At 39.5% G+C, this 26,803-nt stretch overlaps 1 protein-coding gene across 3 annotated transcripts in view; it reads right to left on the bottom strand.

Annotated features, from left to right (window-relative positions):
* The window catches only part of LOC136846501 (uncharacterized), a 100,880-nt gene extending 75,731 nt beyond the window's left edge, over window positions 1-25,149 (bottom strand). The window contains exons 1-3 of one of the 3 annotated variants that reach the window (XM_067117346.1): window positions 24,998-25,149; window positions 24,774-24,842; window positions 9,354-9,458 (exon numbers count right to left, since the gene is read on the bottom strand). In XM_067117346.1, coding sequence (XP_066973447.1) covers window positions 9,354-9,458; window positions 24,774-24,842; window positions 24,998-25,085 — 262 coding nt within the window. In that variant the 5' untranslated portion in view covers window positions 25,086-25,149. Of the gene's footprint in view, window positions 1-9,353; window positions 9,459-21,926; window positions 22,039-24,773; window positions 24,843-24,997 lie in introns of those variants that run through there. The other 2 variants (XM_067117347.1, XM_067117348.1) reach the window with 2 other exon arrangements.
* Window positions 25,150-26,803: the final 1,654 nt, after the last annotated feature.

Raw genomic sequence — 26,803 nt, 5'->3', positions numbered from 1 at the left:
TTGTTTTATCAGAAAAAGTGCATTTAGTCATGAAAATGACAAGAAAATACAGTAATTAATGAATATTTTTCAGTGTAAAATACCGTGAATGGGCAAATTTTCCGCGAATAATGTGGAATGTATTCATCAGAAATTATTTCCCAGTTTACGACGCATGTTCCAGGGTTACGACGCCGATCCAACGGAAGAAATATGACTACAAACCGGCAGAATAATCAAAATTTGGAGGTTTTTTTATTGAAAAACTCAATAAAAATGCAGTTTACATCATTTCCAATACACCCAAAGCATAAAAAGTAAGGTTTCCTTAGGATTTTTGACGATTTTTCAGCTTACGACACGGCATAGGAACATAAGCCCGTCATAATTGGGGACTACCTGTACTATACAATACACTAAATACAGGTAGTCCTTGAGTTACAATGTTTCGAGTTGCAATATTTCAAAGTTACGATGGCGATACCAGTTATGATATTTCGAGGTTATGATGGCGATACCAGTTATGATATTTTGAAGTTACGATGGCGATACCAGTTATGATATTTCGAAGTTATGATGGCAATACCGATATGACAATATTGAAAATATTTTAAATCTAGCGCAACAGGCACAGGCAGCAGCATACGATACGTTGCCCTGAGAGGTTAGGACATCCGTATCTCTCACTCTGACCGATCCCTCGATTATACTCGCCGTCTACAGTGTACAGTTGTGCCAGTGTTGGTGTGTGATTTTTGTCTGTTTTAAACTGTTTAAAATGAAAACTTGGGTAAGATCAGCATGTCTTCCAAACACCCAAGTGAGTCTCCTGCTGGTGATGTGATGAAGAAGAGGCAATGCATCACTTTAGAGCAGAAAATGAAAAATATCAACAAGCATGCCGCAGGAAAGGCAGTCACAGCCATCGAAAGTGACGAGCACCTATCGCAATCAATAGTATCCACCATCGTAAAGGACAAGGAATGGATAATTGACGCTCTACAGGCATCTGCTTCAGTTCATTTGATGATTATAACAAAGAAGAGGACAGGGCCTTTGGAAGAAATGGAGCAGTTACTGGTCACGTGGATGGAGGACCAGATACAAAAGCGTATGCCACTCAGCCTCTTGACCATTCCAACAAAGTCGCGCTTGCTTTTCGAGGAACTAAAGCAACACTACAATGATACCCAGGACAAAAAAATTTTGTAACAAGTCATGGATGGTTTCAGCATTTTAAAACCTGCCATAATTTTCAGTGTGAATATTAGCATCGAAGCAGCAAGCGCTGATGCCAAAGCTGCCGCTCAAATTAAGGATGCTTTGCATAAGATCGTCGTTGATGAAAGGTACTTGCCGGATCAAATCTTTAATGTGGACAAAACAGGACTGTATTGGAAGCAGATGCCTGCATGGTCCTACATCCACAAAGAGGCACAGCCAATGCCCAGGTTTAAGGCATGCAAAGATCGAATGACTCTTCTGCTTGGAGTAAATGTGGCTGGGTAGAAACTTCAGTCATTCATGATTTATCACTCCACAAATCGGAGGGCATTAGCAAGAATCAGCAAACATACACTTCTCATGCATTACTGGCATAATAAGAAAGCATGGACGACTGCACTCCTATTCAAAGACTGGTTTTGTGCATTGCTTTATTCCGTAAGTGAAGGAATATTGTAGGGAAAAACACATCCCCTTAAAAATTCTGCTGATTCTGGACAATGCTCCTAGCCAACCTCAGCACATTGGAGATATTAATGAGAATGTAATAGTAGTGTTTCTGCACCAAACACAACTTCTCTCATACAACCCATGGATCAGGGCACCATGGCCACGTTCAAGGCCTATTATCTTCGGACCACCTTTCTGCAGGTTGTTGAGGCTACAGATAATGGTGACAAAGAGCTCAGAACTCATGGAAGGAATTTATTGTTCTAATGCCATTCTGGAAGGAGGTAAGGAAAAAGTGTATGAATGGGATTTGAAAAACCTGCTAAAAGTGTATGTGAACTCATTGAAGGTTTCAATAAGGATGAAGCAGTTATGAAAATTAATAAAAAGATTGTGTCAATTGGGAAAAGTTTAGATTTAGAACTTGAAGAGGAAGATATCCAAGAACTCACAGATGTACAAGACAAAGGGCTAAAGGCAGATTTAATTGAGCTTGCAGAAGAGAGAAAAAGAGCAGAAAAGGAAGAAGAAATTGAAGAAGAGCCAGGGCAAAAGTTTACAATGAAAACAATGACAAAGGCATTTGCCTCAACTGAACATGGAACAAAACTTTCCAGTAAAATGAATGTGAACTTGGAGCGATTTGTTATAGCTGAGAGAGGACTTCAAGACTTTCTTGCATGTTACCGAGTCATTTATGATGAACGAAAAAAAATGCACTGTGCAAGCTATAATGGATTACTTCAACAAAACAAATCCAGTGCCATCGCCTTCCACTATATTTGAACCTCAATCCAATACATCTCGTGACGACTCTTTCGTCCAAATCGTACCCCCTGTAGCACCTGAACTAACAGTTGAAGAGGAGCGAATTGATGAACCAGCTGCTTTAACATTGCCATCCTCCTCTTCCGATATTTAGTTCAACATAGCCATCAACAGGCTGACATGGCTGAAGTATGCCAATGACAGACCGCATCTTGGCGAGTACAGTACATGTCAATTTTCTTGTTTGTGTTATGCAACCTCTCTATTTGTATTATCATAAGTCTAGTTCGTTGGTGCTCTGGCTCTCTCTCTCTCTCTCTCTCTCTCTCTCTCTCTCTCTCTCTCTCTCTCTCTCTCTCTCTCTCTCTCTCTCTCTCATAAAACAACACACATGATAGGTGTACAGATTAACACGGGATCATGCTCTTTTCCATTTTGCTTAAACACAAGAAAAAATACTATATAACACTTAAACAAAATTGTATCCCAAAAAAAGTGAACCTTTTTTTTTCTCTCTCTCGTTTGCAACACAATACAATAGGTACAAAGGTATATATGGACTAGCCTTGGTCTTCAAGTCTTTATCAACAGCTTACCACGGTTATCAACAATAAAGTATTCTTATACAATAAATTCCTTATCACTTGTTACCATATTGTACTTATGTATTTGTTTTACTTACAATTTCATAAGTTTGCCTTTTCAATTCAATGTTGTTTCCTTACACTGAATTATGAAAAGTATTGCATCATTCATATTGTGCCACTGACTCGACTCTTTAAGTATGTTATCTTTAAGAATATTATTTAAGAAACAGTTATTAGTCTTGTTTCATTATAATCACTGATTTCTCATTTTGCCACATCACAGAACACAGAGTTTGTGTAAAATTTAGCCTTTGTTTACATTTCAGTATTTACAGCTTTTCTCAATGATGAAGTGTCCATAGCAAATTCATTTTAAGAACTCTTCTATAAAAGGAATTAATCTTCTTCTTTTAATTGTAATTACAAATTTTTCATTTCACCTAATAATATCACTGAGGCTTTATTTGTATGCTTGTGTGCGCATGTGTTTCCGAGTACAGTATTTAAACCTGCATATGGCATTTCATCAATGACTTGCCCAATGTTTATATTTATGTTTTATAAGCTTCATCCACAAAAATACTTTCAAATTTTATTAATGAATATTAACCAGCAATAAAACAATGGTGAACAACAAGAGAGAGAGAGAGAGAGAGAGAGAGAGAGAGAGAGAGAGAGAGAGAGAGAGAGAGAGAGAGAGAGAGAGAGAGAGATACCACACTAAAAAACTTCCCCCCCAACCACACACACACACGCAAACTTCCACTTTCTCCCCTACAATTTCTCAATTTTTATTTCTGGGTGTTTTGACAATTTTTACGGCAGATTTTCAGTTGCTTCTTTTAAGACTATCACACCTTATTAGCTTTTATTACTGGAAAATAATTTACCATTTCTGATCTTTTGTCCAGTCTCAACCATTTACAGTATCTGCTTTCACGTCATAATGTTCCCAAACACTTAGGCAATGTTTGTGTATCACTTGCGTGGCATGTTTTCAGGGGTGTTACTTACGTTTTTTAGTTTATGCTAAGAATGGTTATTAACAGCTGGTTTAGCTTCAGCCTTTTTTTCAAGTTTTTCTCTTTTGGCATTTGAACAAACAACTTTGACACCAATATTAGAAGGAAAGGCTTGGAGGAGGTGGTAGAGAGGGATGGCCTGGTGTTGGAAATAATGTGCCACTGTCTCCACTGCTCTTCTCTTTTCTAGGTGTACTTCTGTGGCTTTTTTTATAGCTTTCCACCTAAACAAAGCAGCATACTGGGTCGAAGCATCTTTATGATGTCTGTTACAAACTATTCATAACAAAATCACAAGGCTACATAAAAAAAAATTAATAAATATCCTTCCCAAATGGGCCATACAGCAACTATTTTCCAGTAACCTTGAAAATTATTCTTTTGCTAATCAAATAGGTAAAGTTGCCAGTATAAAGGAATTTAAAAAAAAATACTTTATTATAAAAATATATATTTTCATGCAATGGTGAAGTTTCACATCAATGCGCAGAACATCTCCCAGTATGGGGCATGGCAACCCCCCCCCTTCATATATTAATAAAAAATATTTATAATGCACATTTAGTCCTGAAATTTTCCCTACATGTTGGCAACATGTTGAGCTGCTCACCTCTCTCTCTCTTTGTGTTGTGCATGATTATACTCTTACAAGTTAATATCCTTTTGTAAAATGTAAAAAAAAAAAATAATAAACATCAATAAAACATGAAACAAAGGGTACTTTCAACAATCACAAAACCTCTCAAGAAGTCAAACGCCCACCTACCCCTCTCTACCCATCCGGCATGACCTTCCATCCCCTTTCTCTATGGGAAACTCCTTCCCAAGCCAACTGTTCCCCCAATAACCCTAGCTCTGCGTGTGCTTATGCCTGTCAACAGCGTTATTAACGCTTCTCTCAGCCAGCGCAGCACTGCCAACAACTCCCCTCCCATTCCACCCAGCCTTCCTCTCACCCAACCCCAAAACTATTTACCAGGCCTCCCCATGTAAACTTTCTCAGCCTGTTTATGCCATTAAGCAATGTTACCATCACTTCTTTATGCCCCAGCAGCACTGCCAACCATTAGAGTGCAGTTTTTTACATTTGTATGAAATTTATGTAAGGCAGCCATCGGTTAACAGCGGGGGTTCCGTTTCCTGCCAAGGGTAGATAAAAATCGCCGATAACTATGGTAATAAATGGCATTTATGATGTTGAAAGTGCCAATAAACCACTTTAACAGCACCGATAAACTGTTTACAGACGCCAAAAATCACTTACCATCACCGAAAATCTGGTTGCCGACGTCGCTAGTGAAGCGTCGTAAAACTGAAATGCTGTTAACCGACGCACAGAGAAGCAAGGACTGCTTGTACATTATACATATATCTGTGGTCCCAAGGGGCTGGTTGCATGCAGATTAAGGCAACTGCGGACAGGAAAAACAGGTAATCAAGGGATTACTGTATTTCTTATAAAAAAATTACCTTGGTTAAAGGACAGCCTTCTGGGATGGATTAAGTCCTTCAACTGAGGTACGACTATACATGACAAACTCTTCAATCTGCTATGCACTCATTCCAACTGGAAGGATACCCCTCTGGCGATGACAGCCACCGAAGATGGACTCTCCATGGGAAGACAAATGACTAGGAATTACAGACATTACCTCACATTTCCTACACAACAATACAAGAAAAATACCTCCCTCACAGGAATTCTGGATAGTCTCCAGCCATTACATGCACGCAACTCCATGGACTGATAGTACCCTCATCACAAGTGGCTGCCAAAGCAGCATGAGGCAAAAGGTATTCGTAACAAAAGGCCCAACAAACAGGGATATCACTTGGCTTAGCAGGGGTGTTGGATGGCATCTTTCCAGCAAGAAAGAGTGGAACACTGGGACCTTCTTGTTTACGTGTACAGTACAGTATGGTGAACATGTCAATCATCAGTATTTTGCAAACCTCAAATAACCTTTCTGCCACACACACGTGCAGGGACCACTCTTATTCTTACAACCTGTATCCGACAGACCTGATCTGCCAACCCGTTCCAACCACCATGGCTGAACAACTGGATGGCATGGTGAACCACCTATCTGCCTCAGAAACCTCCAACTACCTATCTGCCTCAGAAACCCATTTCAACAATGCTGATGTGCAGGTGAGAATCGTCGTGAGTGCACACCCACTAGGCAATGGACTATTCAGGTGCACGACCTACCCAACCTCTGATATGCTGGGGAGAGACATTTCTCTGAGCAGGCAGTTCAGCAGAACTTCCATAAGGTTTCTGTTGTCTAACAACCATACTAGATCATCCTTTGCTTCTCGGCCAGGGGACATGAAGAGTGTCAGAGGATTAGACACAGGTGACCCATGACGCTTCAGACACCACTGAAACGAGTATAGTAGGTTTGCCCATAAGGTATGAGTTTTCCACAGATGACAGGTGAACAAGCATTATTTGTAAAAGCTGAGCAGGTTGATCCTGTCCTGACAGGTAATGTCCTGATGCTTCCATAAACTTTTTGACCCAAGAAGCTGCAGGAAGGACTCTTGCTGCTACTGCATCAATCAGCAGGCCTGGGTACTTGACTACTTGGGCTGAAAATCCAATTTCTCCTAGCTTAACAGAACCTTCAGATTGTGACAAAGTGAGAAGAGAGCTGATAGAATTGTGAGACAACTTATAAAGAGCTACTTTTCAGTGGGGCTTGTGCAAAGCACTTTAAATACTCCAACTTTATTCCAATTTTTAGTTTTCATTAACCCTTAAGGGACGGACTGAGCCTAAGTGTGAAGTAAAACAGGTTTGGGGAGGTGGATGGATTGAGCCTCAGTGTGAAACAGTATTATGCACCAGTGTTATGGTAATATTGCGTCGAAACAGAGGTGCCAATACTTCTATATGCTATAAATTCACTAATGGCAACTTTTATACAGACATGAGAGTTGGGCCACTTGCCACAGACATCTTTTCACAGCCATCAGTAATGCTTGCGACTTCAAGGGGGAAAAAACTGCATCTCTCTCTCACACGAGTCTTTTTGTAAATTTGCTTGTATATGTACGAAGGGGTTGCTGTTGTTTTTTGTTTTTGTCTTTTACGATAGTATGTCGGTTGTAAATGTAATTTTACAAAGAAAATTGCAAAGAAATATTAGAAAAAGCATATAAAAGTAAAAAAAAAAGTTACTGAATCTTCCTTCTCGTAAATTTATTTGAATATTTTTCAACAAATATCCAAAAAATATGTTACTGCTTTCATTTCTTATCTGTTTTGATATTGTGTGAGCAGTAATAATAATTTTACAAAATATTATTTATTAGAAAAAACATATATAAGTTGGTAAAATTTACGATTGTCTTGTAAATGAGGTCCCCAAGGGGTTGTAAATAGTCATTTTCAACTTCCCGTGGAAGGTAGGGAAAATTTTTTTTATTTTTTTTTTGTTATTTATAGTGTAAATGTACATGTCATTCTCTTTCCATTGATGTGATTTTTTTTTTTATTTTGCCGACCTCAAAGTCTCCCCGGTCTGGGGTGCTGCACATTGATAAAACATGCCATCCCTTAAGGATTAAAGAATAAATTCTTATGAGAACTCAGAGTTATGAAATATCAATTTACTGGTCTAATTACACTCCTTTTTTTGTGTCCACCTGCAAGTCTACAAGGTGCAAGTGAATTTTCATACATTAGCCCCCACAATAGAATCAACTGGTTAGAACAAATGTACTACAAGTGCATTACCAAGGTTTAATGACATACTGACTAGAAGCTAAGCCATGGAAATACATGTGATCAGCTATGGAATTACCTCATGAAAAAAGTTACTTTATATAAATAACTTTTTTTTTCTTCACATTAAAGGGTCCTGCAGTGTCAAGTTTCAGTAGATATCAGACATTATCTGCCATTATATTACCTATGTTAACCAGGCTGATATGAACATGAATGAGTATGGTTTAATAGTCCCCGAGTAAAGACAAGCTGAGAGTATATGCTATATGATGATGCAACTACCACATACAGTAATGGTCTACATAATTTGTATCTGTCTCTTCTCTACTGAGCATACTTCTCACAGTACAGCACACATCATTATAAAAATCATTCATAACTGGATAAACTGTTACTACTGGATACCATTCACACCTGCTGATATTATGATGAAAATATTTATTTCTGTCACTGTAACTTCTAAAGCCCTTTAGCATTCTACACCTCCCAAGCATTCCGTTTGGATTATCAACTGTGACGAACAATGTTGCACAACTGGGACGAACAATGTTGCATTTATGTTTGTACTTTTCAAAACCAAATTAACCTCTTGTATCTTACATATCATCAGTGCAGTGTAACACAGTTTTCACTGCACTTTTAGAGCAATTAAAATCATAAAATTCATAATAAGTGAAATATAACAGCTCCCAGCACAATTACAAAAAGACCATCAGAGAGCTATGATTATTTCCATAATGCAATGTCATTTTCATTCTGTACACAAGCCCGTGTGCCTGTTTTACTTTTTCCTTACCTCATTTGCAATTGTTCAGGGTGTATCTAGAGGTTTGGGAGCCAGAGAGAACTTATCCCAGGTTAATCCTGAAAACTTTATTAGTGGGCACACCAAACACACTAATAGTCTGTTATTATGAGATTCTCCTTTATTGCATTTACAGAATTCTGGTAAAATCAAGAAAAATTATGAAAAGACAAAAAAAAAATCTGTGGACTGTCCAAAAAAGCCATACAACTGACTTCATTGGTTAGTGCCTTAGGGAATGAAACAAAAAACAATATTAACTCCTATTTACAACAGAATGAAAAATATTTTAGATGAAAATGGGAAACAACAGAATGAAAAATATTCTAAATGAAAATGGGAAGCAACAGAATGAAAAATATTTTAAATGAAAATGGGAAAAGGCAAAAGAAATATATTAAGATTTAAATTGTTTTTACTGCACTTCTTAGGGTTATTCTACAACAGACAGAAGTGATAAGACTTATCTTCCCAGCTGCTCATAAATTGTAATTAATGTTTCTGGGATTGGTTAACAGAGTTGGCAGGTAAATATTAAGCAAGTGATAAGGTGCATGTAAAAAATTAACAATGTAGAGGTATATACTTCTCTTCATAGCCTAGCATGTAGTATATTACTGTGGGTGATGTTAGTTGCAGCAGGTGAATTTGGTTACTTGTAGGGGAGGGGCTGGGAAACTAACCCTAAATATTGAAAGTCTATTGTACTTTGAGTGTTAGGCAATTCAACAAATGATAACACCACAGAAACCTTAAACCATACATAAGAGTACACTTCTTACCTATGTGCTGCTTAAGAGCTTGCGGCTTTATAGCATGACCACACACATCACACACCACAAGGTAAAAATCTTCCCATCGAGGACAGTAACCATATATGGGCATTTCTGTAAGGAAAAGCACAGAAATAATCCTTAAATTACTTTACTAAAACACACTATGAGACCGTATAAACTTTTTTATAAATGGTAAAGAAAAAATACTTACCTATATACCTTTAACTTCCCTCCACTTCAGAGATCAACCTCAAACTTCAAGCTAATTTTTCAAAATAAAAAATAGCAAACCTTTCTCACTGTTAGTTAAAACATAATTTTCTATGTGAAAGAAACAAAGTGCTTTGAAGTATAAAATTTTGAAAAGAAAGTTCTTAAAGAAAGCCTCTGTAATTTAGTATACCGTATATGCCAGCATATAAGGCAACTCGGCGTATAAGACAACCCCAATTTTTTATGTAAAAATGTAGGTTTAGAGGTATGTTTGCCATATAAGAAGATCCCCAATTTAATAAATCAAATAACACCATCAGCTAATGCAGTTAGTTGGTACAAAATAAAATAAATAATTACTAGAAATACTGTACCAAAAATGTATAAAATCAGTATCCTCAAAGATTTTAAAATGTTTGGCAAAGCTCACCATCACGATAAAATACTTTTGTATTCCCATAAGAAAAATATGCAGTAAACATCACGACAAATGATCAACGCCTGTGACGTCACTATCAGTGGAGTAATATCCGTTGGAAGTAGATCCGCACAAATGTATTCCTTTAAAATTGAGAAGAACCATGTTATTAATGATAACTGGGGAACTATTGATATCACAAAACCCTTTAGTTTGATTATAAAATACTACCAAGGATATACTGGCCTTTAGTAAACAACAAGGCTCTTAAGTCATGCACAACTGGGAACTACGAATGTGGATCTGTTTCACAAACAAGAAAGTTATACTACCACGATTTACCCTTTCAGTAACTTCAAATTATCTTATATTATTTGCCTCATAATAATGGTACTCAGGATAAAGCTAGTACCAAAGTGAGAGCTCGCTCATCCTAACATCTAATTATAGTAATTGCTTATGGTAATTTACTGTCATTACAGTGTTTTGTTACAGTATCGATAGTTGTGTTGCTAGTGATTTACTTGAATTACTTACAGTTTTTACTGTTATTACAGTTGTTTTGTTTACAGAGTCGATTGTTGTGTTGTTTATTAACTACTGACACAACTATTGACACTTCAGAGGGCAGCCTAGCACTAAAAATCTCAGCAGAATTTAAGGTTTGCTTTTTGTACTCGGAGTGTAAGACGACCCTCCTCCTAGGGGAAGATTTTTTTAAAAGGTTGCCTTATACCCTGGGATATACGGTAAATCACCTTCCTTTTAATGATACTTTTACACACAATTTAGTATTTTCTAGCTTGATTACTAAATCTAGTATAGTGGCATTAAAAAAATTTCTCCCGTATCAAACCTATCAGAAATCTCTACGACATTCAACATGCTGCACCTTTTCAAATTAACAATGTTGTTAACTTATAGTTTTCTTAATTTGTTCATTAAGAAAACTGTTAAATATTTGTCTACAAACTCATGTTATTCAAAATAAATATGACACTTTTATAATAAAATAAAGTTTTATATATATTTAACAATTAATTACATGTGTAGTTTCCTCTTGCACGGCAGCTTAAATTTAAAAATTCGTGGGTAACAGTTCAAAGTTTAGCACAGGTGACTGGTACCGCTCACTAACGAGAATACCAGGAACTACTTAGCATACAACCTCATTCTGTTTACTGTATGCCTTATGTCCATCGGAGGGGAGGAAGGAGGGTTCGATCATGTAATTACTTGCTAAGTAAATATAAAACTTTATTTTATTATAAAAATGTCATTTTTATAACAAGTAACTTATCAAGTAATTACATAGCTGATCCCCACATTGACAGAAGGTGGGATACATAGAAATATTCTACTCCAAAACATAAAGTCATGTAATTAGTTTAAAACAGAAAAAGTTGCTAGCATTGGATACAATGCTTGTAGTTCCTTATTAGTTAAGAGAGCCTGCAGCAGAAAACTGCCTCTGGTTGGTGCTCAACTTAACCTGTAGTGGCGTGGCAGTAAATCTGTGAAGGGCTTCTACCTAAGTGGGAGCCTTGCAGCCAAGGAGTAGTCCGATGGCTAGCAAAGCATAATTGGAAGTGTTGCAGCAGAGCTAACTGAAGGCTAGCTAAACTTCAAAAAGTGCCCTTGAACTGGGCACAGTACCGCAATAAAAAAAAAAAAAAAAAAAAACAGATAACAGTCATCTGCACTGAAATAAAGACAACAACCCATCCACTGAGAGTCGTGGGTGCTCCAGGTGCACCGTACCCCAAGGCTCCCACAAAACTTGGCACCTTACTAAAAGGTGAAGAGACAGGAGGAGAAAATCCAATGCTTACTTCCGCAATGCCAAGCCAGTTACTAATAATCTCAAAGTACTGCAAAAAATTTTAACAGTTTAAACTTTTGTGAAGAGGTGAGGACATTAGGGGTGTATATGCATGAAGGCTAATGAGTTAGAAAATGTTCTGACATCTTTAGCTTTCCCTTAAAAGTAGGACCAATGCTCTTCTGAAACTAAGAATGGTCTCATACACCCAGTTCATACATGAACAACAACAATGCGTTCTTAAACAGAGGGCGAAAAAGGGTCCCTGTCAGAGCACTAAAAGTTATGAATGGCCCTCTGTGCTTCCAATCCTCCTCAGGTAATACCTGAAAATTCTCAACAGAATAGAGAGCTTCCTACTCTTCCCAAGAGCCAAGGATGTGGGGAGTTTAGGCACCAGACAATCAAAAGCTGGCACCAGGATGTCTAATCGGTCCGGAGCTGGCAGGCACTCCTAGGAGCTCGGGGCAGAGCTGGAGCCAGGTAAGCTGGAAGTCAGGCGAGGTAGAAGCTCAGGCTGGAGGGTGCTCCTGGGAGCCCGGAGCACTGTCCTCAGCTGTCAAGACCGTCTTCTCTTCCATCAAGTTCTAGAGAGAGAGAGAATGAATCCAGGTCATGGAAGGGTCCTCATTCTCACTTAAAAACCCCAAGGTAAACAAGCAAACTGTGTTACTGAGTCGAGTCAGACGTAGCTCAATACTCCTAAAAAGGTGGAACAAGCGAGATTCTATATCCTCTCCAAAAAAAAGCAATACTGCCCTTGAGTCATAAGTGTCTCAGAAGAAGAAACTTAGAGTCCGAGACACCCGATTCGGAATATCGTTCACTTAGATTGGTAGACTGAGCTAGAAGATGATGTCTGCACCTTTCAAATATCTCTTGCAGCACCTCTGAAAAAACCCCTTCTTCTTGACAAGTACCTGGACAGCCCAAAGCCTGTCCGCAAAAGAGCGTACCACCCTTGGTGGTGTCTCTTGAAGTGAGGTTGTTCGAGAAGAAATGAATAGTGGAAGGATTCTTGGAGAGTCCACCAATCAACCATATCCATTCGGGAACCATAAATTATGGTTCAGAATGGGGCTATGAGGAACATCGTAACATTCTGACTAGCCTGAAAAAGTTTAGCCCTTACCTGATCATGTACAACAGTGGAAGAGCTTAGAAGTCCAGGTTGGAACAATCTTACAGTATGGTGTCTGTTGCCCATAATAGAAGATTCCTTTAGGGTGGCCAACAGTCAAGGTCAGTCTGCCCCATATAAGCACATAACCCAATAGTTCAGGGGATCCAAGGTCCACTCAGGAGTAAGAGTGAGTTTCTGACGGCTCAGTTCATCCACCAGAAATTCCAGTTGGACTAGAAAAACTCAATTTAGCATCCACAGAAAAACCCTTAGTGGAGAGTACTAATGTAAAAAAAAGTACTGATTGTGGTCTTATCTAAAGGAAAGCTGTAAGCAGTCCAGGAGTGAGCGAGGGTCAAGAAGAACTGAAGCCTTAAGCAAATGGCTTTCAGCTCTCTGGCATAAATGTGAAGGTTTGTTCCCCTGGGGACATGTCCCAGAAAATTCCCAGTTCCCCGAGCAGGCTCCCTCTACTAGAACAAGGAGTGAGAAGCAGTCTAAAACTAGTCTCATGATGAGGGACTTCTTCCGAATATCTAAATTTGGATAGATACTACTGTAGGTCCGACTGAAAACTGGGTCTTTGGGAAAAAACAGTGGAGTTCAGGTGTGATTCCTTGTCCCTATTGGTCTTGTGGGACAGGCTGAAGTTCATGGTCAGAAAAGATGACAAAAGTAAACGGAGCAAGGACTCTAGAGAAGTCTCACGTTATAGATGTCAAAGCCTAAATTCCAGCACTGGAAGACCCTGTCTCATATGAGAGGTCTGAGATATCTTTCAGAGTCTGTATGTGGATATGAAATGAAGTATCCTACATATCCAGAAACTCCATCCAATCGCCCTCAATAATGGATGACAGGACTGTTCGGTTATTCTCTGCAAGCGAACAAACAGAACCTCATGCAGACTCGCAGACATTTAAGTGGACTAGTTGCCGACCCTGCCGAAACTTGACAGTCACGGACACATGGCCATCAGGGCAGAATCAACTTCTTAACGTGATAACGCCTTGCGTGGACTCAATGACACCTCCTATAGACTGATATATGTGGAACTGTACTTGGCTAAAAACTAACATCTGACAGGCTTCTAGGAACTTAGGAAGTCCATAAGATACAAAAAAGTCTGGCCATGGGATAACAATGGTCCTGAACAAAGCCAGGAGTGACAACTGCTGCAGTTAAACCACTGCTCTAAAGAAAAAATCCGTGAAAAAGAATTAGGTGTTCAGTGGCAAGAGTCTAGTATGGCTAAATAGTGCCGAGCACTCTGGAACAGGTGTCGGGCACTTGGGATTCAACGCCAGGTGCCAGACAGTTGGTGCCTAGAACTGAAGTTGATTCAGGCACACAGGAACAGGTGCCGCTAGTGAGAGGCTTCATGGCGCTTCTCTTCTGCTTGGAGCCCAAGAAAAGTCTTTCAACAAAAGAACACTCAGGAGGGAAGATATTGTCATTCCAAAGGAAAAACGGATCGAGGATTAGATATACGCCGTCTGACAGTAGCTGTGATTCTCTTGGTAGATGGCTGAAGGCAATGAAAAGAGGCTCATAGCGACTGTGTGTTTCTCCCCAGTAGAAAACAGTGACTTAGGTCTAATAGAACCGGCGGACCAGATAATCACCTCCTTCACTGCACAACACTTCACATTCACAGGGTTAATTTCTGTGTTAACCCATAGACAAGACTGGCAAAGGCACGAGATGGAAGCAAGGGAGCCAGGCACGGGAACAAGTGAAGCAAAATAAGGGCCAGTAGAAGGAGAGAAAATTGATGCGGGGAGTTGGCGCTGGACGAACCGAAGTCGGCGCCAGGAGCTCTCTCAGCTGTCGCCAGGCTAGCTGAGTGCCAGGAGAGCTAGTAGCTCGGGAGCTAAGAGCTCGAGAGCTGATGAACACTTTGGTCACTCAGAGCATGGTTCCCATCTGTCGAGCACAGCTACTCACCTCAAAAAAAGCAACTAAAATTAAAGCACAATTTCTCTCCTTGCTACATACTGACCCAACACTTTCCAGTTCTCTGCAAAGAAAAGTGTAAGATGTTGTTCAATTAATCCTTTACTAACAAAAGTTTGAAGTACACAGAGTACCATTAAACAGGCATACTGTATATCAATTTATCAAATGTTATTTGATACTTGCAGATATGCATTTCATTACTTAAAATATCGGTCCAGAGGCAAACACATTATTTACATTTATAATGCTACTCGGAAAAGGAAAATTAACCTCTACCGACCATAGCAGAAGTACAAAGAGTACCATCGTACAGACATATCTCAATTCCTATAACACATTATTTGGGACTTGCATATATGCATATCATGACCAAAAATATCAATCCTGTAGCTAACACAATATCAATGTTAATTACCCTACTCGGAAAACAAAAGTTAACCTTTACTGGCAATACCTGACCAACAATAGTTGAAGTACCCAGAGTACCATTACACATACATATCTCAAATCCTATCAAACATTATTTAAGACTTATAGATATGCATTTCATTGCCAAAACTATTGGTTCGGTAGTGAACGCAATATTTACGTTTATTAAGTTAATTGGTAAAGGTAGTTGCAAACGCAATGTTTATGTTTAATCAGTAAATTACGCTACTGGTAGTCACTCAATTTAATTGCAAATTCACTATTGTAGCAAAAAATGATAAAACTTGAATCAGATCTTAAAACTAAACAATAAAATACTGATCCTGAAACCTGTAGGCATGAAGGCTACCCAAGATCAGCGAAAATACATCACCGAAATCCAGTCTCTGACCAAAAAATTTGAACAAAGCTGCCATTGACATTCAGTGTTTACTCAAGCACTGGCAGAAGCAGAATGAAGTTGTCTGCTAAGCAGTCCCTGGTATTCCCACAAGTGGGTGGGACCAGTCACTTCCACTAAACTTTGAAGCGTTACCCGCAAATCTTTTAATTTAAGCTGCCGTGCAAGCTATGTAATTACTTGGTAAGTTGATTATTTAAAAACTCAAAATTCAAAGAAATGCTTAACTTGGGACAAACTTCCCAGCTGAGAGAATCAGACATAATCAAGACTAAAAACTACCTCGCAATGAAGCCGTACTTTCAGTAGTAGAATTTGTCAACCACATAAGTCCAACACAATCTTTACATCATCATATATGATAAGTCACTCCTTTCCTGCTAATTTATCTAGTCATGTGCCTTGTTTTTCAATACCTTTGGTTAGTTATGTTGGTACTTATTGTCCACTTGTTCTTTTTTAAGTCACTCCTTTCCTGCTAATTTATCTAGTCATGTGCCTTGTTTTTCAATACCTTTGGTTAGTTATGTTGGTACTTATTGTCCACTTGTTCTTTTAAAAAAATTTACTGAATATTACACAATGTGGACAAACGTCAGAATCGTCCTGGAGTAAAAACCTAATTCAGCATGTTCTGTATGCAAGAATAGTGTAATACCAAGGTCAATGTAACTGATGGGTTCAGTTCAAAGAGACAATGGAGAGTGTCAAACCTTATAAGCCAAAGCTCTAAGATGGGTCATTCGATTTCGTAGCCTATCTGTATGACTGACCACTTCTCCAGACAAGTCATAAACCTACAGTATTTGGTTGCAGCACAAAGTAAGTGTTTCTAGACAACTTTTTTTTGTGCCTCCTGGTACTAACAAAGGGGAGTCGACATTCTGCCTAAGAGGTCAGGTCTACTTAGGTAGTACCTTACTGGCATATGAGCATCTAACCTGGATCACAAACAACAAAGTCCCAGAGAGAGGGAACTATAAAACCTGTGAATCTCTCAACAGGAACAGACTGGTTCTGAGTTTTCTCCATAAATTCAGGAATGAACTAGAACAAGAGACACTCCCAAGTTTCTGACCCCCAGACAAGACAGAAAAGGCCACGTAAATTGCATGTACACTTTTCCAAGGCTAAGGCTATCATGAGGAAAGTCTTGAGAGTGAGATCTCAGTCCATGGCCTCCTTCAAGGATTCATACAGGGCATAAGCTCAGCTGCAGATGACGAGAGTCACAGCCAACTCCAAGGGACAAAGCTCCTGAGGTACCCAACACTTTTTGAAGCTCCTCACAAGCATAGACAACTCGACCAGGGCAAAGAAGTCTATGACTTTTGTAAGATGACCTGGCTCAAGGCTGAATAATAGCCTTTCACCGAGGCATTAAGAAGAGCTTGTTTTTACAAAGTTACACAAGGAAGTCTGTGATATGCTTAACAGAAACTCACACTGAAGAGACTTTCTATGACAATGCTTACAGATGAACCACTTTCCATGGTACACAGTAGAAGAGTAACTTTGAAGGTATCCAGACATCTCCTGCAAAGTTCCACAGGAAAATGGAGAGGTAGCCAAATGGGAAACCACTTTGGGGTCAACAAGGAGTTAACAGGGTCATTCTCAGAGTCCCAGGGTGATCAACACCGATGGATCAGACTAAATGGAGGAAAGGCATATATGTCTAAGGTTTCCCAGGGGTGCTGCAAGGCATCCTCCAAGGACACCCAGGAATCCGGCACTCAAGCGCAGAACACTGGGAGCTTCCTGTTTAGCCACATGGCAAACAAGTCAATCACTGGTGCTCCCCAAAAGCTCAAACAGTTTATCAGTTTGCCCAAACTTTCCTCATACCTGGCTGACAGCTTGATGGCCTGGTGAATTGCCCATTTGTGTCGCTCATCAACTCTACATGATTTTTGAATGTCATTGAGCTAGCAGCAATGCTCACATTTCCAAGATGCTGATGTGCAAATGAGAATCATTGTGTGTTAATATAGGCCTACCTGAGGTGGACAGACCACCCCAGCAAGTGGCCCAGCCTTCTTCAGTGTGCCTGAGAACAGAAGCATCTCTGGATGTGGGGAGCTAAAGGGAACTCCCTGTCATCCAGCCAGTAAAAAAGGTCCTCCCTTACTTCCTTGCTAGAGGGCATAAGTTGGAAAGGAGAGTTGCTTGAGACTGACCAATGCCGCTTCAGTTGCCACTCGTGGCACCTGTACCAAAAGAACTTTTCCCGAGGTGACTACTACATGAGAAACAGTGCTGCAACATTCCTGCTGTATCCATCAGAATGCCCAAGTTTATTGCAATCACCAGGTCATGAGACTCACAACTAAATGCAAGATAGCAGTCTCTGTTCTGGACCAACTGCACCCCCAAGGGTGCCAAAATTGGCTAACTGTACTCATATAAATACAAGCATACACCTTGTCAATGGGCCCAAGCCATCAGCTCATGAGAGCATAAGGGAGGTAATAGCCAATCCAAAGCCTATGACCTTAAACTGGTGGGCCATGTTAGTGCAGGCAAAGTGGAGATACTTTGTGGACGACTGATGGATAGGCATTTGAAAGTACACATCATCCAGATCCATAGGAAACATGAAGTCACTCTCTCATAGATCTGAGATAAAACATGCCTTTTCCATCTTAAACTTACATTTGTAGGGGAACCTCATTCAAAGGTAAGATCACTGAATGGTCTCCAGCCGCCTGTCACCTTCTCCACCAGGAAGAGACAACTGTATAAGGGAAGAGAGCAGCTGTCTACAACTTCCACCAAGTTCTTCCCAACCATCCCCTTCATCTATGTCACAGGGCCAGAGATTTCAGAGATTCTGAGGAGTAGGTCAGGAACTGTACTGGTAAATGAGAAGGGAGAAGGCATCAGTCCACACATATTACCCTAGACTCTGTTCACTGTCCCTGCCACACCACCCAGTGGCAAGACAGGCATCCCCCTACTCATGGCAGCTGGAAAGGGGAGCTCCTATCCTCAGTGTCCCCCTTTTGTTCTTGTCCCCTTACCTCCCTTCCTAGCCAGAATTGAGAGGGAAGTGGTAGAGAAACCTTCTAGCCCTTCCTACAGGAAGCGGTTAGGTTTCTTGCCTTGATTTCTTGGAGAGATACCCCTTCCAGCACCAAAGTACAAACTTGTCTAAAGAAGAGAGAAGATACAAAGTCGTCACACCTTCTACTGTTCTACTGTTGATTCTTAGCCAAGTAAAATAAATCTTATCCTTCGGGCCAGCCCTAGGAGAGCTGTTAACCAGCTCAGTGGTCTGGTTAAACTAAGATATACTTTTTTTTTTTCTCAAAACAAATTTTGCACAAATACTGGCTCTCTGATAATCAGCACATTTCCCCCCAGCGCCAACAGCCTCCAGCTATCTCATCCTCTAATGAGACCTGAGAGAGAAGTTAGCAAGCAAGTTCAACCATGGATCAATCCACAATGATGCTTAGACAGGAGCCAGAGTAACTGACTCCAGACATGAAAGAAGCACCTTCTTGTCAGGAACTCTTCAGGAGGAAGTTGTTTTTCAGTCCCTACACTGACAAGTCCAACTAAGAAGAGTAATCTCTGCTTACTCACACATAGAAACTCGTCTGGCATGTAAGCTGTAAAGGGAGGAGCTAGCTTGACCTAACTGGCAACAAAGAACCCTATGACCAAAGAATCACACCATTAACCCAGGAGCAAGCTGTGACCACTGCAATCTGAATGACAGGTATCACTTTAGGAGCACACTCAAAGGGTAAACTTGACTGACAAGATCAAGTTCAGACTCACTTCATGCTATACGAGTACTATGATCTTGTGATAATGTTATTCAAACTTGGCCTACTGAGGTTCTGGTTGTGCAGTAACCTCCAGTCCTATCAGATCCCAAGGATCCCCACCCCAGAAAAGAGGAACAACAAGCCAGCCTGCTCCAGCAACCATTCACAGGAATTTGGAGCCACAAGAGTTCCAATGATACCAACCAGAGAGCCACAAACAAACTGTATTCACCCTTACGTAGGAATTCCTAGGATCAGTCAAAGCCAAACCAATGGAGGTTACAGGAGTGAGACCTCAAGCATTATCATGTGTATGTACAGTTGCGAACACTTCCACCTGTTACGCCTTGGTGATAGACTTCGAAACATTATATGGTAACAATGTTTATTATGGGGGTGGGGGTCTCTTTATCTGTTTGCACAAGTTCCACCAATCAGCTCTAGAGTTGTTTTAGTGGAAGAAGTCTTTAGGTATGGTTGGAGTAAGACTGAGACACACACACATATACCAGAATCCTAAACAAGTTATATCGCTGTAACTAAGATTACTGTCTCACTTTTTAACATAAGTTTTGTTTATTAAGATTCCATTTAACTTTCGACTATGACGTTATCATTACCACTGTACCTATTATTTTATGTCAGTCATATTCATTACATAAGACTTAAAATTATCAAAATTTTAAAGTTATTTTGGTACTGGCAATAATCATGAACATCGTAGCAGGATATGTTAACCCTACCACATAAGCCAAGTGGTTATCTGGTCATATTATCAGCTGCAGTGCATTTCCTACAATTACTGTAATGGCAGCCAATCGAGGCTGCGGCCTACCCCAACACCAAATCAAAGTCCTTCAAAAGAAGGCATCGTGCTTACCCCATATAAAAATGGGAAAAAGCACGTTAAAACGAAGACGACTATAATAAGAAGCCATAAAGAAAAACAGCAGTAACTGATAGATTATACACAAGAATTCAGTGAAGTGTTAAAAGTGGCATGACGTCACATAGAAATACCACTGCGCTAAGTATGCAGTTTTGATATGACATCAAGACCCTCTCATCTTAGCTAAACTACATTTTTTTGGGGGGGGAATGGAGTTATTGTTGTTAAGGTTTTGGAATTCCAAATTGTGATTCAGCGCTAGGTGTGCAGTTTTGATATGACATCAAGACCCTCTCATCTTGGCTAAACTACATTTGGGGGAATGGAGTTATTGTTGTTAAGGTTTTGGAATTCCAAATTGTGATTCAAACTGACAAGCTTCTTGCTTTTGCTGTACCAATGTCCTCAGCCTAGTTTTGCTACTACTGAAATTGGTGGGGGTAAGGTGGGCTAGCTGAGACTCCAGTGTGTGGACAAGAGGTAGACTTGCTCGTGGATAGTGTGTATGGCTAACGGAAAGCTCTACCAGGGAAGTACTCCAAAGATATCATCCCATAAGCACTTAACACAGCAGCCTTATTTACAAGAGTAGAGTGCAAGGTGACTGCCCGCCCTCCAACACACAGGCCCTTCTGTCCAAGCCAGAGGAGAATACACACAACAAACATGTGGGAGGTGGGGGGTGTCAGGAAGGGAGGATCAGACAAAATTCGTGTGTCAAAGGAGTTGTCCCACTCCCCCTGGCACTGGGAAATACTTTTTAGCTTTATTCCTCTTCCACTGCAAAGAGGAACAGCTAAAACAACCCTTGCAAGGAAGGTCAAGGTGGCAGGTCCTACCCTCCAAAAAAATTAACAACAAAATCAGTGAGGATTCACAATCAAAGAGGACTTGAAAAGACAACACACTTGCCCTTGTCCTTCATGCCTTTCTTGCTCACTTTTCTTAGATGCATCCTCGCAGAAAACACACACATCACCGTATGCAAAAAAAAAAAAAAAAAAAAAAATTCCAAAAGGCAGCCTGGCAGCACAGCAAAATGTCCTTACTCGATAGCAGCCAAAGAAAACGTGTGTGATGATGGGGTTTCACCCACCTACCACCAGTTAACTACCTTGTTAACAGGTTTTACCTATGAATTCCCGCTCAATGTTGAGGAATAATCATGAATAAAAGGCTATGGTTTCTACTCCCATAGGAACAAAGGACATACACTCAAAGCACAAAGAAAATCAGTGGGGAGAAATATATGCTTTGTGACTATCGTCACTAAAGAGAAAAAACTGGCCTCTTAATAAAAGATATATCCTAACTTAACCACCTGGGATAGAGCATTGCCCTGGCCTCCACTAGAAACTCTCAGACCTTTCCTAAAGTTAGTAACTTTACACAAAGGGAAAGGCTGAAATTTTCCCTTGCATATCCATGAGTGGATTTTCTGACAAGATTCTTCACATACCTACACTAACCAAAACAATCTTTTAATTACATATGTCATTAACAAATACAAAAACAAAAAAATCCCCAGCTGTAAACTTTGGGACAACCTTTTAAGTAGACATCTTGTCTCCTGTTGAAAAGCTAACGTGCAGGTTTTTGAGGAAGTTAACAAGAGTGTGTGGCATGGTATCATCATCATCATCATCTACGGCTGAGCACCTAGAAAATGTGCTGGTTTCAAGTCAATCAGTGACAAAGCATTTGAAATGTTCATTTCTGTATACTATCTGGTGAATTACTTAAGCATTTAAAAATACTTTCAGCTGACCACCAAGTTAAAAATATTAATACTCTCACATAAGTAGCCTGGAGGGTTTCTTCTTACAAAAGGTATAGGATGAATTAGATTTAATCTAATAAGCTACAGTTTGCCCATACTGCCTTATACTGATAAATATCTCCTTTATGAATTTATCCTTAAATACCTCATTTGGATAACAATGAAGTTAACATCATTTCCCAATCACACAACATATTTACTGTTCACCTCAACAGGACATGAAACTTGTTATATCACTACTTACCTCCTGCTGGTATATCATACCTATACCTCTCTTTATGGGGACCACAAAATACAGCCAGGGTGATGGCAATACTGAAATACACTCAAAAGGCACAATAACAGCTGTGGAGAAAATATAGTCTCAAGCATGTCATCAATTAAAAAAATTTGGACACCTCATGTCATCTAGGACACAATATCCCTACCACAGTAGTACCCAAGATAGGAGGAGGCTTCATTCTTCTGCCTACATTCCAAAACCTACAGCTGGACTTCCAAAGTCGATCAAAAGGGGGCCAATGGCCTAACAACACTGACATCGTTTTGTTTCTCAAAGGTACTATGGTATTCCCCGGGTTTCTTTTTCTTATACAGTAAACAGTGGAGTTTAAAGTTCACATTTCTAATGAAAACAATGTTTTATAATACACAAAGATATGTAAATAAAAAGTTAAATTTATTGAATAATTACCTTCAGTAAACGGCCTCCTTTACAGAACAGCAACTGTATGTCATGTAAACTGAAAATTTTGAACATTTTTTTTTTTTTACATCACACCAAGTGGTGTCACAGATCAGGCTGGGGGTGGGATTCTAAGGTGATGTGCACCATCCCACATTAGACAGGAATTACAGTAGTACCATCGGTCAGGAGAGGAGGGAGGTGTCAATGGAAGTCAATGCCCTGCCAATCCAAACTCAGGTATGACCCAGAGCCCTTGAATGAGCTATATTCCACCCAAAACATTCATTTTCTGCTGGGGTTCCCTATTGCTGACAGACTTACTGGGGTGTGTGATGAGCCTACCGCAACACACCCCAAGCTCTTCGTTGGGCAAGTCGGTAGAGCTGTGGACTGGTACTCGCCAGGCCCGAGTTTGAGTCTTCAGCCAGCTGATGAAGAGTTAGAGGAATTCATTTCTGGTGACAGAAATTCATTTCTCACTATAATGTGGTTCGGATTCCACAATAAGCTGTAGGCCCCATTGCTAAAAAACCAACTGGTTCTTAGCCACATAAAATAAGTCTAATCCTTCGGGCCAGCCCTGGGAGAGCTGTTAATAAGCTCAGTAGTCTGGTAAAACTAAGGTACACTTAACTTTAACAACACACCCCAAAAGAATAAACGCCAAATTTTGTCAACATCAAAACAACTAACCTATCATAAAACCTAAGTTTTAGCTCCTGACTTTACTATATATTTAAAAGCCAACTTTAAAAGCTCATGCTACCCAGAAGCCATAAAGACTAGGCTAGGTTAGCATTAACTTTTGATAAAATATTTGAACACCCAGCCTGATGGGAATGAAGGGTAAAACATAAAGGGCACTAAATATCTCGGCAACAACAAATCTGAGAAAATTTTTTTATATTTTTCATATTGAGAATACTAAGGAGGCTTAAAAGAAAATCATAAAAACTCCAATATAGTTATGGCATTACAGTAAAATGGTACCAAACTTTCCCACATGTTGAACAAGCTAGAAACCTGAGGAGCATTAACCCTGTCATAAGGTAGTTGGGCTATGCCAAGCTTAATGGCTATTACACAGAAACAGGCTAGGCTAGCCTTTGATAATCCTTTAAACAGCACTACGCAAGCTATATAACCAAGAGCTTGGGGTAGCTTGGGCCAGGACAGAATGACCAACCCCCTCCTTGACATTGCCTAACCTACTTGCATTAGCCCTTAAAATGAGCAATGCTGCAGCCTCAACAGATTATCTCCAACCTGCCCAACGAAACATTTCCTTTTGGCTGTACTGCAAGTCAGGTACTCACTTAATATTTCAACTATGCCATCAAAATCATGTTTATGCCATCAGCTTTGAGAAAATTGCTTTCCACAGCAAAATACAACAGGATCAACCTATGTTAGCCTAAACCTAAACAGAAACTGGCCCAGCTACTTAGCCTCTGCCTAGCCTAACCTAAAATTCAAATTGAATGCCTAGCCTAACAGCAAGGTCAATATACCTAATACACTGAATGGTTCTACTCACTCAACTGTGTATGCACTGTCACCAGCACCAGTCAAAAGCCTAAAGCAATTTGTCGACCTTCGGGGGGAGCTTACAGGCTCCTCAAGCTACGGCAGGCAGGCCAACCCTCACCTTGCGTAGCCTATACTGGCCTAGCCTACGTCAATACCAATAAACCGCTCGCTAATCATGCTAACACTGGCCAAAATATGACGCCGAAAAGGTTTGCCGAAGAGCGGGAGACGAAACAACAACGGCGGGAGTAAACAAATGTGCCGAAGTGCAGCGTTGTTGTTATTATTATTACTGAATGTTGTTGTCGTTCGCTTTTGTTGGATATTGTTTACGATAGAACCGAGCCTCTCCCCCTTTTATATTATTCCTAGCCACAAAACAGCTGTCACACTCACCTTCTTTTTTAAGTCGAGTCGTGGTGGATTCTCTTCTGGATTTGTTGTTCTCGTCATCTTCCGAGTCACCTAGAAGGAATAATAACATTGAAAATTAGGACGACATTATTTTCTTTCGCAGATTTCACGTGCGATCCTTCACTTTCTGTATCCAATTTTAGGGGTCATAGGCCCCCGCGCCCTATCAAACTTAGTTCACATTTAATCTAAATTATCACACTTACTTGTGGGACTATTCATGCCGAGCCTTTCGGCCCAGAAGGACCATTTTTGTCCTTCAAAATGTGTAAGGCTGTCATCTAAGGCAGCCATCTTCACTTTTTCTCACTAGTTACCGTGACGTCACGGACATTCAGGCCAAATGTCGAATGCGTACAACAACAAACAAACACAGGTTTCATTAGAGCTAATTTTATATTTTACATGGCATATAAGAAGTATGATTTTAAATAGGATATTCTAATAGTATTATATTAAATCAATACCCCAGATATCATAACAAATTAAGTTTGTTTGGCTTTTTTGTTGTACGTATTTTGACTTAAGCACAAATGACATAAGCAGGGACGATGGTTCTTTTACGAAAATCTGAGTACATTATTTCCCAGTACAAAAGCTCTTGTGATACATTTTAACCTATCGCGCTTGTTCTTATATTATCAGAATGTATATGAATTAGATCGAAGTATTTATTAAAATACTTCGAGTTTTAATTGCATTGTTGAAAAGCAATGGCTGTAATTGTTATACTATTTTTAACACATTGATGCATTCTCTGGTTTAATATTTCATTCATAAAAAGGGCGAAATTGTGCACGACAGTCAAGTGTTTGTCATTAAATGTTTGTGCGCTCATATGCAGGAAAGGCGCGCCGCATGTAAGTAAATAACTGAATAAAATAAAAGTAGCGGTACTTAATGCTTGATTGATTTTGCCTACGGCCAGCTATATAACATCTAAAATTCGTTTGTAGCGTTCAACCTCCAAACGGAATGCGAAATATTAATCACCTCTATAAGGAAAGATGAAGAGACGCACGATATTGTTATGACGAAGAGGAGAATATAATAACGGCGGAATTCACACGAATTGATCATCTTAATTACCAGTAGAACACCTGTACCTGTTATTGAATGTCTGCCCTCATCTTTCCACGAATTCAAGTAGTTGAATTATTTACGACTATTTTCTCGAGTACAAACAATCTATGTCGAGAAGGCACGATCGCACTCTTCATAGGCTTTCTCTTTAATTTATACGTACTTCGTGAAGGTACGTGGTGTTGCGCGTAGCCTGTCGTAGACAAATAAATAAAATGGTCCGTGAAGTCATTCTAGAGAGTCATTATTGCCGCCCCTTTGTATCTGTATGTCGAGATAGCCTGTGCTCTCATTTCAATTGTGTCATAATTTCTAAATTAGGCAAGTTGCCTTTGACAGTTTCAAATCGGAAAAAAAATTGTTACAAACACATGGCTTTAATTTTTCCTGAGTCCCAAATTATTTTTACAATTTCTTTGACTATGCCTTGTAATCGCTTAGGATTAAATTCCAGTCTAAAATCAGACAGATGATTAAACAGGAATATACTTTTTAAGATATTTAGCTAAAAAAAAACACTGACCTATCATATACAGTCTAAGTGAGATGGAGCGGGGGAGGGCGAGAAATGGTAGGCCAACGATGAGTAATTTCAAGCTAATATAGCCATTATCTTCCGTTTCGTCAACTGTAAAGGAGAAAATCTCTCCACGTGAAGTAAACTATGTTAATCATTATTCCTACTCTCTCTCTCTCTCTCTCTCTCTCTCTCTCTCTCTCTCTCTCTCTCTCTCTCTCGGAGAATGTCTGCTTGCGTAAATATATCACTGCAAATATCAACATGAACTTGCTGTACTATGCACACCAACATTAATATATACATATATATATGTATGTATATATATATATATATATATATATATATATATATATATATATATATATATACACACACACACATACATATATATATATATATATATATATAT

This window comes from Macrobrachium rosenbergii, chromosome 15, assembly GCF_040412425.1.
Source record: "Macrobrachium rosenbergii isolate ZJJX-2024 chromosome 15, ASM4041242v1, whole genome shotgun sequence".
NCBI classification, from domain to species: Eukaryota; Metazoa; Arthropoda; class Malacostraca; order Decapoda; family Palaemonidae; genus Macrobrachium; species Macrobrachium rosenbergii.
The sequence above is the reverse complement of the archived record's forward strand: the minus strand, read 5'-3'. Positions and strand labels throughout refer to the sequence as shown.